We start from the raw sequence: 18,686 nt of genomic DNA on the forward strand, positions 1-18,686 counted from the left end.
GGCCTGGGGGCGCAGGGCGGGGTGCCGCGGGGGACCAAGGAGGGGCTGCATCGGCCCGGAGATCATCTTGGGGACCATAACGGGAGAAACCGGAGGGGTTTCCCTGGCGCAGAAGCGATGCCGGGCTCCGCCGCTCCCCGGAGCCTGGCTCCAGCCAAGCACCCACAGCTGTTTCACCCCACAGGACAACACCCCGCCGCCAGAGCCGCATTTAGGATTTAATTCAAGGCAGAAGCTGGAGGCAGGGGGCAGCCGGAGCCCCGGGCCGTGCTCCCAACGTGAGCGGACGGGAGGATTTAAACCGTTCCTGCAAGAGCTTTGCCCGTGCTGAGGACGGGGACGCGGAGGACATAACAATTCCCGGAGGCAGACGCGGTGCCTGCTGCGGACACGGCGCACGGCTCCGGGCAGCCCCTCACTGCACCGCACTGGGAGGTAGCAGGAATTTTCCAGCTGGAATTGAGGTGCTTGCCCAGATATTTATTTAAAATTTGCCAAAAAAATCAGCTTGTAACAATCCCGCTGGCGTTACACCCAAGCCACCCGCCCACAGGCTGTCCAGGGGTTACCAGGAGGCAAGCTTGCTCCCAGAGCTGAGCCGCTCCGGCTGGGAAGTGCTTGGGAAAGGACAGGATTGAGCCCACCACCCATCCCAGGGCACCAAACCATGACCCTTTATCAGGGAGTGAAAAAGAACGTCCCGTCCTGTTCCCAAAAATCGGGCAGCCCAGGTAATGACTTGGCCCCGTGGCCGAAGCCATCCTGGACCTGTTTTCCCAGCACATTTCCTGAAAGAGGAGTAAAGGCAATTTTTGCTTTAAAAAAAGGCGTACTCCCAAGTCACCCGCTGCCTCCATTTCCAGGACGGGGTTAGAGTTGCTCAGGGGCCGCGGCAGCGGCTGCAGACAAAGCTGGAAAGGGAGGAGGGGCGAGCCCAGATGGCGGCTCCCCCTCCCCACCAACGCCATCAGTCTGAGCCCACGGGGGACCCCAGGCCCCGGCGGATTTTCCCCTTGATCCGCTCACAACCTGCTCATTTATGGGAGGCTCTAATTAGGGAGAATTAGCGGGGGCCGTTTGCCCAGCACCGGTTGCCCTCCCAGCAAACGGGATTTCATAGGGATGCCGGGCAGCTTGGACTAAAATTTATCCTTCCTTGAAGCTGCGGGTCCGTGTGTGCGGAGACGCAGGGGGATGCTCGGGGGAGCCGCCCGCTGTACCCCCTCCTGCTTCCAGTTACCGTCCCCCAGAGAGGGAGACCCGATTTCAGCTGCTCAACCCCGTGTGGGTTGGAAATCCCCGTCTGCCACATCCTCGTCTCACCTCTGCTACGATCGAGGCATCTCCTGAGCACGCAGCGGATGATGGAAGCTGCATCTCCACTAATAAGGGGAATATTCAACATGAAGATTTGCTGAGCAGGATTCCCAGGGAGATTATTTTAGCTGTGGGTGAACAAGCCCCCCCCCAGGCACGTCTCTGGGGGCTGGGGGACTACAGGCTCTGCCAGTCTTCGCTGCTCAGTTCCTACCCCTCTACGCCGCAGCTAACCCTTCGCAGCAAACCGCGAGAGACTCCAACACCTCACGTGAATAAAACAAACTTTTAATAATGTACAGCAGAAATCGACAGCCTTGTTTTATATTAAACAAAAGATTTCCTATATTACATTGTATTTACATTTGCATACTGAAGAGGTAAAGTGTCTAAGTGGCTATTTTACAGTCCATTTCTAATAAAATATACAAAACCAAACAAATAAAAGGGGCAGATAAGTACCAAGAGATCTGTTCTGAAGCCAGCGTACCACCGATTAACCCTGCGCCACAGACGAGAAGCACAAGCTCCGTACCTCTGCCTCTCCCCAACACGATTTGCCCTCGAGTATCTGACGTCTCCCCTCCTCGTTTTGAGCTGCTGCGGCGTCGGCCTCTTGTCCTGAACTGCCTGTAGCGTTGCATTTTTTTTTCCACAGCTGCTGCAGCCACCTCTGAGCCGGGCACGTTTGAGAGCGATTCCTATGTTTGCTACCAGTCAGCTAAGTAAGCACTGCACCTCCCTGGCACATGTTTGCATGAAAAGTGCTGTATAAATGCTACATAGTCAGCGTTCCCATCTCGGATCCTCCTCCATTTTGACCATCTCGCGATGGCACCTCTCTACAAACAAGCTCTCTTCTGCAATCCTGCTTATAGGGGATACCCTGTCCTGCCCTCACCCCTTCTAACCTTATCCGGTCTGAAACCGCTCCGCTGTCTGCTGTTTGGTTTAGCGCTGAGGCAGATGCATGTGTGGCTACAGTTGGAGGGGTGGGTGAGTGAGTCAGTGCAAGTTACGTAGCTGATTTAGTGTCCTCGAGAAGCAGCCTGCACAGTTAACAGGGATGGGAGACGCGTACTCAGAAACGAGAGCCGGCAGTGCTCATGGAGGAGCGCGCGGCAGACATACCTACCGGCGTGATGGGCTTTCCTACGGCAGTTTATTTCACAGTCGCTAAGACCTCCTCCCCAACCCGCCGGGACGGGCCATCGCCAGGGTCCTGTTACAGCAGCTGAAGAGTCTTTAGGGTATCTGTGAAGAGCCCACCACCTCGGTTTCTAAATGCAGAAGGGTTTGGTTAAGGGACGTACGGTACTGGAGACACACGGTAACCTCTGGCTGAGATGCGAGTCAGAACAAATCGGAAAGGGAAGGGAAGCTGTACATTCACAAAGCGTACACTCCATACCGCTCCATGAACCAGCCCGAAGTCTGCCAGCCCTCCCACGACAGCTCTGCACCGCCCGACCGCTAAACTCCACGGGAGGATGCAAAATGGCTCCAAACACGATGCAAAAAAACACACTCCTCACTTTACACAAAGTCACAGACAAGATAGGGAGTCTGGGGGAAGACGGACACACGGACAGATACACAGACAGCAAGAACAGAGCGTTTAAAAAAAAAAAGTTAACCCCGGTGGCCGGAGCAGAGATGAAACCTCACCTTACAGAGCAGGCGCAAGGTTTGAGTAGAAACAGTTCCAGTGTAAATCGAGCTGTGTGCATTTGGTTTTTTTTTCTTTTTTTTTTTTGCAGTGATTTCTTTACAAACAAACAGGTCAAGAGGTAATAATTATAGATTGTTTTTCTTCTCTTATAAAGAATTAACAATATTAAAAAAAGTTAAAATCCAGACCCTCCCATAAAATAATAATAATAAAAAAAAATAATCAAAACCACTCCAGTTAGAAGTTATGGCTTCAGAGTTATACACCGTAGATACTGACCTAACCACCAAACAACCGGCACTTCCCAGACTGTCCTTAACGCTGCAGTCAGCACAACAGACTCAGTCCTCAGCTACTTCCATTTTTGCTAGGCCCAGCTGCAGACAACAGTCAAACCAACTCTACTTCACCCTGATTTGGCATTTAATCAAAAGAAAATTCATGCAGTTCCCCCCACCGCACAAGTTATACACAGCCACTTCCAGATCATGAGATATTTATATATGTATATTAAAAAGATGGACGTTGGTTTCCAAACCCACACCCCGCTGTCAGATCCTGCCGAGTGCCTCTCGGGAGGTGCAGAGCACAGCCAGGCACCCGGCCCCCCGCGGCTCAGGCCCTGAGAAGTCTGCCCCACGCTGCCGAGCGCGCCTGCGAGGGTGCCTGGATGGTGGGCTCGGGAATCGTGTTCCTACGAGAACGGTCTCCTGCATTTCCCCGTGGCCTGGTCTCCTTCCAGCCAGGCGCAGTGCCTGCTCTCTCTCCGACATGCATCTCAGCTCCGTGGCATCTCCTCCCGCCCCAGGTCTCTCTTTCCACCCTACCAAGAATTACAAACCCCAGGGGCTCAAGACAAAAAGCCTGGATTCCAGGACTGAAGTCAGTTCCTCATTTGTTTTGTCTTAAAAAAGGGAGGGGGTGGCAGTGAGGCAACCTGATGGGAAGTTCCTGCAGCCGGCGTACGGACAGCAAGGCCACAGCACCCATCGGAGAGCTAAGGATCTGGTTTTAAGCAGCCTGTCCAAGCTAGACAATGCTCACTACTCAACAAGGAGAGCACCAGCGCGCACAGCTCAAAAAAAGGACACTCTAGATTTGCACATGCACAGAAAGCACGAACAGAGATGAGCCACCCTACGGGCAGACACTGCACGTCTACGGAAGGAGATGAACAGGCACAGGGGACACGCGCACCTCGCGCATGCATACACCATTGCGCACACTGACAGCCAGTCAGAGTTCTGTTTTCGACTTAGAATTTTTCAAGCTTAAGAAAAAGGAGGGAAATGGTTTCATGAAGCTGATAAACTGTTCAGGCTCAGCCTCTCAGAAGGGAGCACCATTTGTTTTGCAAATGCTTTTTCTGCATTAACGTGCCAGTCCCTGGAAAAATCCTCAGAGCACGGCAAGAAAACCTTCCCTTTCCCTTCCCACTCCCAGCACCTAGCACCCCGGCCTCGAACACTGCCAACGGGTGCACTGCGCGCACTGAACTTTACAGGGATTTCCATTAAAGAAACAAGAGTTACGATCATGGCTGAGATCCCTCAGGTTAAGTCCCTCTCGAGTCTTCACGCTGTCAGGAGGTGATCATAAAAGGTTTCTGATTGTTTCATACCCAAGCAGGGAAGAGAGCAATTCAATAGGCTCCATCACCCCACCTAGCAGCCTGTAGGTCACGCTGCCTGGTTGGTAGCAGTAGATTGGGCAGAAACACGAGGTAGGCCTCCATCACACGTCTACTCTAGCATGGCAGCTTTTGTGCAGTTTCCTCCTGCTGGGGCTCAGAGCCTAGATTTTCACATCTTCCTGGACACTGAGCTGTGAGAGGGTTTTCTTAATGCGGAGGGCGGTGAGTCGAGCCGCTCCGTTGGCGTACCAGCACTCTCGCATCATCTTACCCATCACCCGTAGTGCCTAGGCAAGAAACAACGGCAGATGTCAGTGCTCTCCTCTTCCCTGACCCCAAGTCGGTCTCTGCCAGGCTGCTGCCGCCTGGTTGGCCGCTGATACAGCCTCCACTCCTCCTAAAACTGGAGCTCGTCTTACGGTACTTACTCTTTACTCACCTTACCGAGGAGGAAGGGGATGTGAAGATGAAAGTAGACCTTACCTCGTAGCTTTGCCACCAGTTCGGGATATTAGGCCGTAATTTCTGATCACATACGACCTTCCGCATCTCTTCAATAGAAGGGTCAGAGGGTACAAGGTCATAGTATGGAAGCTGATACTCTTCGTGGATACCTGAAAGGCAGAGAAGGGGAAATGCAGTTCCTGGGAGAACGGATCATCACCACAGTGCTCACTGAAGGCAGACTGATACTGGTTTATACTACATGACTCATTGCTGAGATGCGTCAACACTTTGCAGTTATTTAGAACAGAAATGAAGAATCTGGGATTTGAGTTTACAAAAAAAAATTCAGGGAAATAAAACGCAGCTGCCCAAACTGGAAGAGAGTCAGCGTGCTGCGATCAACACCTCCCAGCACAGAGGCAGGGTCATCGAATCTCGACTGAGCCGAGGGCAGAAGGACTGTCACACGCACCACGGTGCTGCACTCCTGCCTGCAGCTGGGTGTGCCAAGACACTCATTTATACTGATTCGGGGGAAGAAAGTCACCCACCAAATCGGCACCACCACTTCCTTAAAATCCACCCAAAGGAACATCAGCCATCAGAGCATTAACCCCCACTTCCCCACACGGGCCAGTCTTAACAGCAGTCGCGGGTCGCTTCTGTTAACTCCCTCGGTAGCAACACACACGGACATATCCTCCCGCAGCCCTGTTCTCCAGGCTCCCCTCAAACCTCGCGAACACCTGATCAACAGAAACACCGAGGCTGGGAAACCCAGGAGCAAGCCAAGCCAATGGCACGAGCACATGAAGGGTATTACCTCCTGCGTTGCACCTTCGAGCAATCTCCCAGTAGACCAAGCCCAAGGCATAGATATCGGCACATTTAAATGAATCAAAATGCTTCATGTTAATGGTTTCATCCAAGACTTCAGGGGCCATGTATCTGCAGAACAGAAAAGGAACGGCATGTTAATTTTGAGAGAGGATTCTCCAGAAGATAGTAAATGGCAAGTTTTCCCACGCAGCGCTTCCCAGCAGACAAAACTGTGCTCTGCACAGCCTTAATCAGAACAGAACTGGGCCCCATGGTCTAACAGAGTGAACAAAAGAACTCAAAAATAGCAAGTTGGGAAAGGGATAAAAACGTTCAAAAGCACATCAGGCTCCGGACAGCAGGCCCCAAAAGGCATTGGAGAACGCCAAGCTTGTTGTCAAGTATTATACGAGCTCCCTGGTGCTGAGTTTACGTAGCTGGCCTACACCTCTCAGCTTGACAGCACCTGGAGACGAAGGTACTGATGTCCCTTCAACATCAATCCGGGCACAATGCTGACACTCTGCGAGACACTTGGAAATGCTTAAGACAGAGAATTTCACCAGCGCTCAACCAGCAGCTCAGGCATTTGCTAGTCACACTCCGATGCCTTCAACCACTGGCCGAGAACACCGTTCTCCTACCGTTTGGTTCCGACCCTTTGATTCGGCGCAATATCAATTGTATCCGTAACCGAATCATGCCGGACAGCCAGACCAAGGTCAGCGATGGCACATGTGCCATTCTTCTTCACCAAGATGTTCTTGGATTTCAAGTCTCTGTGAGCAATCCCGGGCTTTCCTAACAGAGCAAAATAAAAAGAAGCAGGGGTCAAGGTCTGGTGAAATCTGTTAGTCAAACTGGTGCAGAGGCAGTACCGGATTTCAGGGCGTTAGTTAAAACTCTCAGTGTTGCAACACATTTTCCTGTTTGGATACACTTCAGCTCTGGAGAACAGAGCAGTGCTGACAGCCCATGGTATGCAAAGGCTCCACTTACGCTTCCCAAGGCACTGCTGATGCAGTAGCATCCAGAGGCCTCAAGAGGGACATAAACTCCATCGTCCCAGTCATCAGACACGTTGATGCAGACGTAAGGAGTTTATAATTCTGCTGCTGCCTGCGCTAACATCCCACCCAACTAGCACCAATTTTAGGATGGGGGTGTGAAATGCTGATATAACTACCAGGAGCTAGCGCAAAGCTAACCCACTTTGCAGCCAGCCAAAGCAATCAGTCTATTTCTGGTGAATACTGACCAGATGAATCGGGGCCGACTCAGCCAGTGTTTTCTGTGCATCACATCAGTCCCCCTCGTCAATTCTGCTTTATTCTCCCCTCAAGAATTCCCAGCACCTTTTCACACTTGCTCTTACCCTGAGTACCCACAATCTCCATGTGCAGATGGGCCAGCCCGCTAGCAGCAGACAGGGCGAGCTTGATCATCCCCTCGATAGTCACTGTGTATCGATTAAGGTAGTCAAAGAGAGATCCGTGCTCATGGTAATCAGAGACAAGCCACAGCTGAGTCCATGTTCCATTATCTGCAGCAGGAAAGAGACCGTGCTCAGACAGATACAACGCAGGGACAGCACACGACCATCGAGCATGTCGCACCCTGTCTTTTTGGTACAGAGGAGAGCTGCTGGGTAAGGCTGCAGCTCAACAGCCAACCTGGGGGCAAATAAGGTAAAGAACTTTAAGGCAAAACATGACTTTGTAAGCTACAGCTGATGCACCACCGCGCCTCTCAGCAACAGCAATAATTTTACCATCTTTTGGCGAGAAACATTCAAATACGTAGCTATTTGAAAAGCATGCTGACAGTTTTCTCTAACCATTTAATTGTAAATCCTAGCGAAGAAATGCAACTCCCAAGAGCAGACAGCACACTGGTGAAGTCTCCGCTCTCAGGACTGAGGCACTTTTTACCTTTGTTATCTGCAGCAATAAATCCCAGGATGTTCTCATGTCGCAACATAACGGTTTGATATATTTCTGCTTCCCTAAACCAGGAACGCTCCTCACGTGAAGAGAAGATTTTTACAGCTACGTCACCTCCACGCCACCTGCCACGCCACACTTCCCCGAAGCGGCCTTTACCAATGATCTCCTGAAGGACAATTGTCCGAGCCACAGTCCGTTGGACAAAAAGCGGCAAACCTACGGACAAGAAATTGAAGGAATGAATGCCTGTTGCAGCAAAAGAAACTCCTGAAACCTCAGAGTCTGAAGTAGAGCATCACCAAACCTAGAAGGCTCTACATTTGATAACAACCAGCAGCCTAAGCAAGACCCAAACCAGCAAATGGTGGTAGCTCCTGCGTAGGACGTGCCATTTGGCTGCTTGGGCAGCATCTGCATATCACTTTGAAGTAGCTTGCAAACCGCCAGTGATTAGGCACAGAGCAGCTGGGGAACTTCTGCTCTATGGCAGATCAAAGCAACTTCAGCCTGAATATGCAAAGAGTGGAACTCGTTGAAGACGGACTCTGCTAAAAAGCAGTAAACCACCAGAACTTCTCTTAAGAAAGGAGTCCTAACATAGCTGCCACCTCTTACGTAAGCTACAGAGCTCACCTGCTGAGAGTGCGTACAGAAGAGATCCCAAAACATTTTATATATAGCAGATGTGGTGCTAAAGGTTTATTCCCTGGTCAAATACCAGGTTGCTATATTCTCTGCCTCTGTGGATTATCCTATGGTTTCCATCTGCTGCAAAATTCTCTTTTTTTAACCTAACTGCTTTCATAGTTCAAAGTCATGAATAAAACAATGACTTCCCTATCTATTCTGGGGATGATTTCTTTTAAGTGCTACAGAAGTGAATGCTGTACATCGTCCACTTCAGAAGACCCAAGGATTCTTTGGGATGAAATGGGCTGCGCAAATGCAGTATTTGCACACTGCAGAATTTTCAGCTGCTGGGATCTTTCCCATTTTCCTGCCAGCTTTGATGCAGGTGACATCCTGCATCCTCCTTTGAAAGCCAACAACCCACAGGTTAGCAGCCAATGTCTGTTTCCAACCCAAATCCAGTTCCAGAGCTAAATTTGAAATAGACGTAGCCGTTTGAGTTATCCTCTTGCAGAAAAGGAGGAAAGCTACGCAAATCTATTTTTACACATCAGCAGTTACGGAGGAGTTGAACTATTGCTCTTACCTAACCTAAGCACTGAACACTGACACGGGGCCGAGGTTACAGCGCCTACTGCATGACAGAATTTAAAACACGCCCTCCACGTGACTCATGATGGGGCAACATGAACAGGCTGACGAGGCAACAGCCTCCCAGCCGTGCAAAGCTGTGGCAACCAGGAGCCCAGAACAGACTACTCCATTAAAATTACAAGTTCTCATTCGTCATTTCCAGTCATATCTTAATACCTGAGCCAGAGCCAGAGGTGGAGAGATCGTAGACTAGATCTTGCAAGGTCTTATCCTTCGACAGGCACATTTCACAAGAGGGGTCTTCCACGTCCAGCCGCTGACGATTGTGATAGACTCGTTGGTGGTGATGAAAAACAAAGACGACTATGATCATGACAACAAACACAAGGAAGACAGGTCCGGCAATCACTGCCACTAGCTCCACAGGACCCCAGCTCGACGGGGGTTCGTTATCTTTCAGGTGTCCTTGAGAGGAAAGGGAGGAGAAAACCAGACACTTTTAGAAAATTATCACTCCTTCATAAGTGTTCTTTAAGGACTTTCTTCTTGTGTTTTAATTATCCTCTCAGAGCCTGGAGAATTTTAGCTTGCTGTTCCAGGATGGTAGAGGACACATCAAATAACAGCGTTAACATGGGACTGATCAAGTCATCAGGCAGGCAAACCACAGCTAAAACCCCCAAAAGAAGATGGTGCTTCAATCATGGGATCAGGGATTATTGGCACTTGCTATTTAAAAGAGGACGGGAGCCTGTTCTGGTCTGAATTTGCTAGAACAGCCTGCATTTTACCTTCCAGAGAAAAACCATCCAGTTTCTCCCTCTTTCCCCTTCTCCCTGTAACAACCAGTGAAGACTGGTACCTGAAGTCAACAATTATTTGTCTTTTTCAGAACAAATAAGACTTCCCCACTGCACCCAAGGAAAATGGATACTGCAGTCTTCATACGACCCACTTTAGCTCAAAACGGAGAGTAACGAGGTATGAGGAAGTACTGCATGCCCTCTCTGTCCCAGGAATTAGAAAGAAGCAGACATTTCCCACACCCTCAAAGGCAGGGCTGCTTCCTCTTCACCTATTCAGGATCCCTCCACCCCACACACTTTACTCTGAAGCTGCTGCCGGGTTTCCATACTCATGGCTCATCACTGAAAGGATCTCCAGTCCTAGAAGAAGGAAAGCCACTCTATCTGATAAAAATGCCAGAAAAGGGATCCGAGCCGTGCCCTCAGGCCACTGCAGGCACAGAGCATCATGCAGCAGAAACTTATATTTAACTGCAGGTGAACATTGCTGCTGCTGCTTTCAGGAGCCTGTGAGAAAACCAGCAGCAGGGCTGATAAGGTGAGAGGAGCCTCATAATATGGAGCTACTGAGCGCAGTAAAACTGCAAAAAACTCCCAACTCTGGAAGCTTCTCCTACCCTAAAGTACAACCTCATCATCTGGTGACATTTTGTTGGCCACAGGGGAGTTCAAGCAACTTCACATTTTAATTTGAAGTAGTTTGTTATTATTTCCACTTTACAGATCAAGGAAATAAACACACAGCAACCTAAGGGAAGAAGTGAAAACAGGGTCGAGAACTCCTTATTCCCAATCCCAAACAGACAGCTTCTCTCCTCCCCACTTCAAACAGACAATTTATTTAGCTCTCTACTCACCACTGGGAACCATTAAGTCAATTTTGTTGCAAAAATCAGAGTAGCAGCAGTGAGTATTACGCAGATCTTCTGAACTCAGACAATAGAAGGGTTTCCCAGCAGGAATCAATTTTGCTTCAGGAATGCAGGTCCGAACGTGATGTTTAACACCATCCAGGTTGAAGACCGAGACCATGCACGCGCCGTCTGTTTCACACGTGGAGTTTGCTTGTTTGCAGTCGGAGCACAAACATGTCAAAGCTGCAGAAATCAAAACAAGACCACCTCCTTAAAACCCACCAGAGACCAAATGCTCAGACAAGAGAAAACTTTCTTCTTTAAATTTCCTATTTCAGAGGGAACGGGCCATTCTTAGGCTCAGGAATTAGACTTTAGGAACAGAACAAGTCACACTCAGTATTTCAGACCTGCAAAAACCCAACTGAAGCACAAAATACAACGTGGAAGCAGAGGAGCCTTTCCAGAAGATGACTGCCCAGGCAGCCCTTTTCCTGCCCCTGTTGCAACCACTAACAGAGATGACCCAAGTCATCCCTGCAAACTAGACTAGATTTTACCAAAATCCACTCCCAACCCAATCTAGGGTCAGAATTCAAATTGAAAACAACAATTACTCAAACTGACAGACTCAATTTCACCTGAACTGCCTGTCCAGGCTTCCTCAGCTACGCCAAAGACGAGCTGCCCGTTACGGGTTAGTGAGGGACGACCGCCCCAGCTCGTGGGAGACAACAAGCAGTTGGCAGATGCCAAAACAAAACCAATTCAAACCGACTACACAAGCCAAGTGTGCTACACCCAACTAGATCAGTCACTTATTTAGTAACTGCTTTCCTGATCTGAGACACTACCTTGGGTCAAATACACTCCTGGCTTTTTGCCTGCTCACCGTGAAGATTATTTGGGTAAAGAGCAAAGGAGAAACTCCAAGGCAGATTCCCACATTTTTCCGCCTCCCAGCTGTCATTGTGCTTTTCTCAAGCTGCCTGAAGAACTGTAAGCAAATCCCCAGGCATCGCCATCCTTGGGAACAAAGAGCGAATACAACAATGTCAAGAAGAAGGGTGGGGCTTGTTTAGCAGCACGCAGTATTTTCTTCAGCTTTCATCAGATCTTTCAGCCTCCCCGGAGGGATTCAGAAACATGTACTTACCCGCTGCAGAAATGGTCTTTCAGGTAGAGAAAGTCTGAAGAAGTGTTTTAAAAAGATACAAGTGCCACAGTTAACTCTCCCCAGTCCAATAGCTAAATCCTCTACGTCCGCTTGTACCCTCTCGGTCTAAAGACACAAACGAAAGTCACTGTCAACACTCGTGTGTGTCAGCCACCTTCCCGTGGGGCAAGGGAAATGCCGAGCCCTCAGTCACACCATCTCTGGCAACCAGCAGATTTAAGGAGCATCAGCATTCAAGTATATTCATGGCACTGGAAGAGCCTCTTGCTCCCAGCCAGCACACGGTCCAAAGCGCAGCGGAGAGTTATGCTGCTGGGGGCACGTCACCTTGAACTTAACGAAAAACAAGCAGGTCCTCATCAACTTCAGGGTTCGTTTAGGAAGAAGACACCCATTATGCCTTATCTCCAGTGTCCTAGGTAAATCGGTTAGGCTAATTGCATTACTATTCACTTAATTCTCTCTGGACACTGTGCTCTTCATTTCCTAGCTGTTATTGTGAGCTGCTTAACAGCTCAAAGGTGGGCTGCAGTATTTCAGACAGGCTAAATGCAGATGCTGGTGAGTTTTGAACCAACAGATTCAAAACTGCAGAAGCAGTAAAAAGCCAGTAAAACGCAGAAGAGCTGTTCAGTGAGACATCTTTAAAAAGCATCATGAGCAAATGTAGCTTATTACTATGTGCTTAGCACAGGCCAAGGAAAAGGGACATAGAATAGAAAATGGACAACCATTTCTCAGGGAAGACCCTAAGACTGAACCATATTGAGAAGGGTTGAGGGCACCGTACCCATCGATTATGCAGCTTTTAAGGGGAAAACGTCGTTATAATGAAAGAAAAAAAAAAACCACTAATGTTCAGCTTGACAAACAGCTCCGAGTACACCGTTTTCCAGTGGTCATCAGAGCACAGAAAAGACAATTCTTCTGAAAAATGTGCACACTTGGGGGAACAAAGGTTGGTTATAATGGAGTTTTTATGAAAACATGAGAAAGGAAAGAGCAGCCAGGGCACATTCCTACCTTCAAGTATACTTAAAAGGAAATAGTGTTTTAAAGCATCTCCTTTATTACTTTATCAAAACTCAAGATACAAATTAAAAACATTTAAACAACACGCGTTTCATCATGGTCTTTTCAACTTGATTTAGATACAGCAAAACTGAACTCAGAAATGAGTCTAAGAGGAACAAAGGTCTCAAACCCAAGATTTAGGCTATGGCAGTTTCGCTTCCAGAAGCTCAGAAGTAAACAAAACACTTAAATGCACCAATAAAACTGGTTTTGTAAACTTCTTACTGAAGTATCTGGCCTGAAACTACGCATCCCTTTGAGAAGGAAAGCAGAGGAGCTGGTTGTATCCGCTCAGTTTCATTTGTAGAATTAAAAAAAAAGAAATCAGTTTACCTGCAAGGTACGATACCAGAGCCCCAGTGCACAGGGACAGAGTAAGAAGATCCTTATCTGTTCCGTGCAGAAAGCAGAAGTTTCCTGCTAAGGAGGGGTATGCCCCACAGTGCACGGCCTCATTTCACCTCGCAGTGTTGTCAGCTGCTGTTCCCCCTTTGAGACAACTGCTCTTTTTTAAGAGCAATTCTTACAGTTAGCACCTCCAAAACCCCTACGGTAAGGAGGGCCGCATGAACAAAGAAAATTAAGCCTTCAGCACACGTATGTACTTCTGCTACACCTTTCATGAGCGACCCTGACAGGGCTTTCTAGCTATTCCAGTCCATAACCTCTGCGCTGCAGGTAGGCACTCAAGTTTTAGGGAAGATGGTCAGATCCTTGGGTAGAAGCTGAAGTCCAGCTCCAGCCTCCCTCGTGCAGCCAGGAGTCGACTCTGTCTTTATTTTTATTACGAAAAAGCTACACAGCCATATCCTCCCTAAGCATCACCTACTGCCGGCTGCCAGCGCTGCAGCGAGAAGGGCCCCGCTCCTGCAGGCACCGGCCGTGCCAGGGAGGAAAGGCCTGTCTGCACCGGGGCTCGCCGGGAACTGGGGAGCTTCCGGCAGAGAGGAGAATTACAGGGCAACCCGCGCAGGTCCAGCATTTCAAGTTTGATTAACCAGAAGGGAAAATTCTTCTCATATCAGCAACACCAGAAGCCAGGAAAAAGCAACTGTTGTTTCCCCTTGGGTGGGGGGCAGAAAACGGACAGGTATGCAGAGCCCCCCCCACCAGGCATCTCTCGGGTGCTCCTGAGAGCAGCCGGGGACGCCTGGGGCGAAGCAAATGGAGACAGGAGTGAATAAAAGCATTTTTCATGCCAACAGCATTCTTTTTATTTGGGAAGAAAAGCTCCTATTGAGCAAAACATATAATCTACTTAATAAACTGACTGGACTGAAGAAAATAGAAGGGGCAAAGGAAAACAAAAGAGCAGTTCACACAGCCGGAGCGGCGAGTTCCCCTCTCGCAGAACGCCTGGGGATGAGTCTGCATGAAAGGTGCTACAGAAGTTGGCAGCAGAGTCTGCTCTATCTGCTCAGCACGCTCTTTCTGACATTCTGCTCAGAGACAAACCCAACCCTTTAAAGAAGCTGTTTAAACAAGCCTAACATTAAGCTGCAGATCCTCAGAATGAAAGCTTTGTTCTCACTCGAGATGGATCAGGTTGGTATTTACACTGAAGCAAACCCTCACTGCGATTTACTCCAAGGCAGAGCGCAGGTGGTCGTGACATCAATCGCAGGAGCGAGCCAGCCCGGTGCCGGTCCTCACCGCTCTTCCTAAAAACCGGAGCAGTCAGTCAGCACTGCCAAAAGCCAAACTCTCCTTGATCCTCGACTAACGCAGACCAGGGCTCAGCTACTGGGCCGGGTACTCCTTCAAGTGACCACCCTCAGCCCAAGAGGTGCTTCTGCTCTCCGCAAGGTACCCAGCGAGGGTCATGAGTTACAGGCGGCAGCAGGATTGTTCCCAGCAGGAACCGGGGTCACAGAGGTATTAGCATCCCTTTGCATTAACTACAGCAGAGAGGAAAACAAGAGAAGGCCCTCTTGTACCAAATTCCCCCATTAAAGGTGACGTGGATTTGCAAAATCAATCCAAACAAACGGGGGGGTGTCCGTGGGTTAGAGCTCTAGGCTCCAGGGAGACTAAAATATTAAGCTCCAACAGCCAAAGAACATTGCTTTTTTTTTCAGCAACTATCTAAGCTCGTTTCACACATATTTATTCTCACACAGGATTGCATGTGTCAAGATGTCTCTGCAGCTAGACAGGGGAAAGTTTCACAGCAAAATCTAATGTAATGGTGTTAACCACCTTTTGGAATACATTTTCCAAAATCTCCTGAAGCTGTGCTATGCAAGATGGCATTTTCTCAGGGCTAAACGCTACCTGATCAAGATGTATTAAGATAATTAACCTGAAGATGATCACTGGTAAAATTGCCAATAATCACCCACATATTTACCAGATAAACAGATTTTTGCAGAGATTGTAAGCTGCTGTTCTTTTTCAACAGTTTGAACCGCGGCTGGAAGAACGATGATTCCCCTGACTTCTGAGCCTTTATAAAGCTCTGGAACAGGAGCTGCAATTTATTATGTCTCTGTACAGCACCTAACTTAATGAGACCCAATCTGGTAGTGATGTTTTAATGCTGCAGCAGCATAATGTTAGCAAGAGAAATGGAAAACAATTGGGTTTGTACCTCTGCTGTTTCTTTAGATGCTATAATGAAGAGGGACATGTGTAAACATGCTTGGAAGAAAGAAATACCTTTCAGTGTTTCGCTATACGCTGTGCCGAAATAAATAAAGAATAACCTTTATCACAGAGTGTTTTGCCCAAGAGCAGGTTAGGAATAAAATCCATTCCCTTGCGGCAAGGGAGCAGAGGTCTGTTCCAGGAGTCCCTTTGTGCTCCTCGTTCAACCATACCACCCCAAGAACAGTGCTTCAAGAAAACAATCAGGGCTTCATTTTCAAAAGGCAGGGATGAGGACACTCAAAGCTATCTGATGAAGACTTTAAAAACAAAGATCCATTATATTCACCTTGATTCTTCTGCTGCCTGGCGTCAATAACTGGGATCCCTACATCCCTCTCTAGGATACGCCCCAAGTCCAAAATGCCCGCCTTGTATAGCACACCAGTATCTTCTCCAAGCCCCAGAGTCAGCTCACCTACACCCACGGTCTCCAAAATCAAGTGCAAGGCCAGTTCTGGATGCTCACACTGCCCCTGTTTCCTTACAAAGGAGCTGAAGAAATGAGTACAGATTTGCTCTTCTGTAGATACAGTACCACCACCTTGAATATCCTTCCTACATCTCGCTGCCCCATCAACTTCTCCTCCTACTTTCAAAGATCTCAACATCTCTTTTGCTCCTTGCTGGTGCTTATGAAATCTACTGACCCACTGCTGCTAAATGAAACAGAGTTAAAATTAGCTGCGAAGTACTACGAAAAAAGCACTTTCACGCAAGTCATCCAGAAACTAAAAATTATACTAGGATATTTAAAGTTGGAAACAAGAGTTCCAACTTTTTCAAGCTGGCTGCAGTCCCCTGGCACAGGTTGAACCTGACATGAACACATCATGGCTGACTAGAAAACATATACTAAATGGAAAAAAAATAAAGGCAGGAAGAACGTGCTCTCACTTTTAAAGCGAAGAACTTTCTCTGCATCCACTCAAGTAACACAAAAGGAGAGCTTCTAAATGAATTTTAAAAAAGCGAATTGACAGGAGTCTCATCATTAATAGGTTAATTAGAAGAAGCCTTGACATTGCTGCTGCTGTTGCTCTTCAACTCAGAAAACAGACATATGGCTCCAAACTCCCTCTCCAGGCTCTGGTCTGACACCTATTTTGTGTTTTAACTTGCTAGGAAACCAGTTTAGGAGCCACCCATACCATACCAGTACTGTGGAAGAAAGTCCTGCAAACCAGCTGCATGGCAAGGCAGATGCACAGGACATTATTGATGGCTTTCAAGACTTAAAACCGATGCTGTGTATTCTCAGGCAATTGGCACATGCTTTTTCAGAGTCTAAATAACAAGTTGTTTAATGTGTAGTCTACATTCCGACACCCAGCAGTCCACAGGTTACTTCCAAAAAGCCCACAGAAAGCAGCAAGCGCTAGAAAACCAAGCCTTTGTTGAGGGACTTTAACGTGCAGTGAAGTCCGCTTTCCTGATGAAAAAATAAATACATGGGTCCACAGTCAATGAGAAGGGAGGCTGGAAAGCCAGTGGCTTAAATAATGAGGACAAAAGAGGTCTCCCACCCCATACAACTGCTCACACTCAAGGGTCTGACTCTACAAGCTCAGCACCAGTGAACGTTTTATCTGTGTAATACCATCGCAGCTTTCTCCCTCGAGACGAGCAATTCCTTCTCGGTCTGCTCAGATAACCGTGCTGGCTGTGCGGTGGAGAACATATTTCCACTGGTCAACACCCAGTGAACTTTGCTTGCTGTTAACAGAATTGACGTTTTACTTCACTCCTTTCGCAATAGCGATTTCCGGAGCATCCACTACTGGCAGCGGACGGCGTACCCAGGGAAAAAAAAATCCGAGCTGTCTGGCCAAGGAGCTGAAGGAGTTCAAGAATGCTTGTTGGACACTGTTTTTAATTTCCAGTTAGAGAAGTCTTTCTTGGAAAGTTGTAGGATATAACTTATGGACCACGCGGAGTTTGCCTGATTTAACCGGGTAAGTATTTTAAGCAGGTGTTAATAATAAAATCTGCTGGCCCAAGATCGCTCCCCACGGTATTCTTTTGCTTTATTTCAAGCACGCAAACAAAGCCTACCTACAACCACCCTGTAACAATCGCTGCAGAGGCACCTTTTTTTTTTTCCTTTTCCTTTTTTTAAAGGAAGGAGTGTGGGGGGGTGTTTTCTACTCTGTTTACCAATGCACACAGAGGTTCACAGCTCCCAAGCACTGCAGAAATTCGGATGTTTTTCCAGCCTACCCTGAAACCAGCAGCTGTTAAGATCTCTTGTATAAAGCACAATAGTAAGGGCAGCCCTTGCTGGCTGAGGAGGCACACGGAGTGTGCATCATGGCTGCTCAAGCAGCAAACAATTCACAGGTTTAGGGTCCCTATTCCCTGCCATCCTGCTCCCAGCTCCGCAAACACGGCTCGCTCGCGCCCTTGAAGCCAGGCTGAGCTCACACCTTTTACTGGACAGCACGAACAAAAACGTACAGCGCATACTGAGCGGAAACAATAGCCAGCCATACAGAGCCCAATATCAAAGGCACTGATAGTCATCCGAGTTTCCAGGAGATACACGCAGTCAATTGGCCCTTTCCTGCTTATTTATTTATTTATTTTTTAAATAAACACCAGCTGTATACAAAATGTGAAGTGAAAGCCTGAGAGCAGACGTGCGCTGAGTCTCATTTGGTCCTGCTTTGCCATTTATCACAGAAAAGCTGAAACACCTTCTTAAGGCTGGATTTTACTTTAGGTTAAAACAAAGCCCAGACACTCTCCCCTAAAGCACATCTGCGTTACCAGATTCAACAGGACTTGCAAATACACCCCTAACCTACTGCCCTAGTGGGGTTTAAAGCCATTTTCTGCAGCTAACAAGTCCAGATCTGCACGCACAAAGTTATTACCTTCTGACAGTCGGTTGGTAATACATAACACGAACGGCGAGAGGATTGGGGAGGAGAAAAATGTTTCAGTGCGGTTCCTGTTGGAACAGGTACCTGCGTTACACAAGCAGCGATCGCCCCCGATAGCCACAGAGGGATGGACTGCGTGGCAAAGCCTCGGACGCTGGAGAGGCCATTGCCACCAGCCTGTCCTCT

General features: G+C 48.3%; 1 protein-coding gene across 1 annotated transcript; it reads right to left on the bottom strand.

Moving 5' to 3' along the window:
• Nucleotides 1–1,588: 1,588 nt before the first annotated feature.
• On the bottom strand, nt 1,589–10,956 carry ACVR1B (activin A receptor type 1B). Its single transcript, XM_009274389.1, has 8 exons — nt 10,722–10,956; nt 9,275–9,523; nt 7,820–8,050; nt 7,264–7,431; nt 6,533–6,689; nt 5,893–6,017; nt 5,106–5,236; nt 1,589–4,909 (listed from the first exon to the last, which is right to left on the bottom strand). Exons 1-8 carry the CDS (start codon nt 10,894–10,896, stop codon nt 4,784–4,786), a joined length of 1,362 nt encoding a protein of 453 aa, XP_009272664.1. The 5' UTR covers nt 10,897–10,956; the 3' UTR covers nt 1,589–4,783.
• Nucleotides 10,957–18,686: the final 7,730 nt, after the last annotated feature.

The sequence above is a fragment of the Aptenodytes forsteri genome, unplaced genomic scaffold (assembly GCF_000699145.1).
Source record: "Aptenodytes forsteri isolate BGI_AS27 unplaced genomic scaffold, ASM69914v1 Scaffold64, whole genome shotgun sequence".
NCBI classification, from domain to species: domain Eukaryota; kingdom Metazoa; phylum Chordata; class Aves; order Sphenisciformes; family Spheniscidae; genus Aptenodytes; species Aptenodytes forsteri.

What these genes read in the sequence shown, in the direction of transcription:
- ACVR1B (XM_009274389.1), bottom strand. Translation starts at nt 10,896, where the DNA reads ATGGTCTCGGTCTTCAACCTGGATGGTGTTAAACATCACGTTCGGACC. An exon ending in CAAAGGGTCGGAACCAAACG is followed by an intron (nt 6,018 to 6,532) that starts GTAGGAGAACGG and finishes TCTGTTCTGCAG; the next exon opens with ATACATGGCCCCTGAAGTCT. An exon ending in TCGAAGGTGCAACGCAGGAG is followed by an intron (nt 5,237 to 5,892) that starts GTAATACCCTTC and finishes TCTGCCTTTCAG; the next exon opens with GTATCCACGAAGAGTATCAG.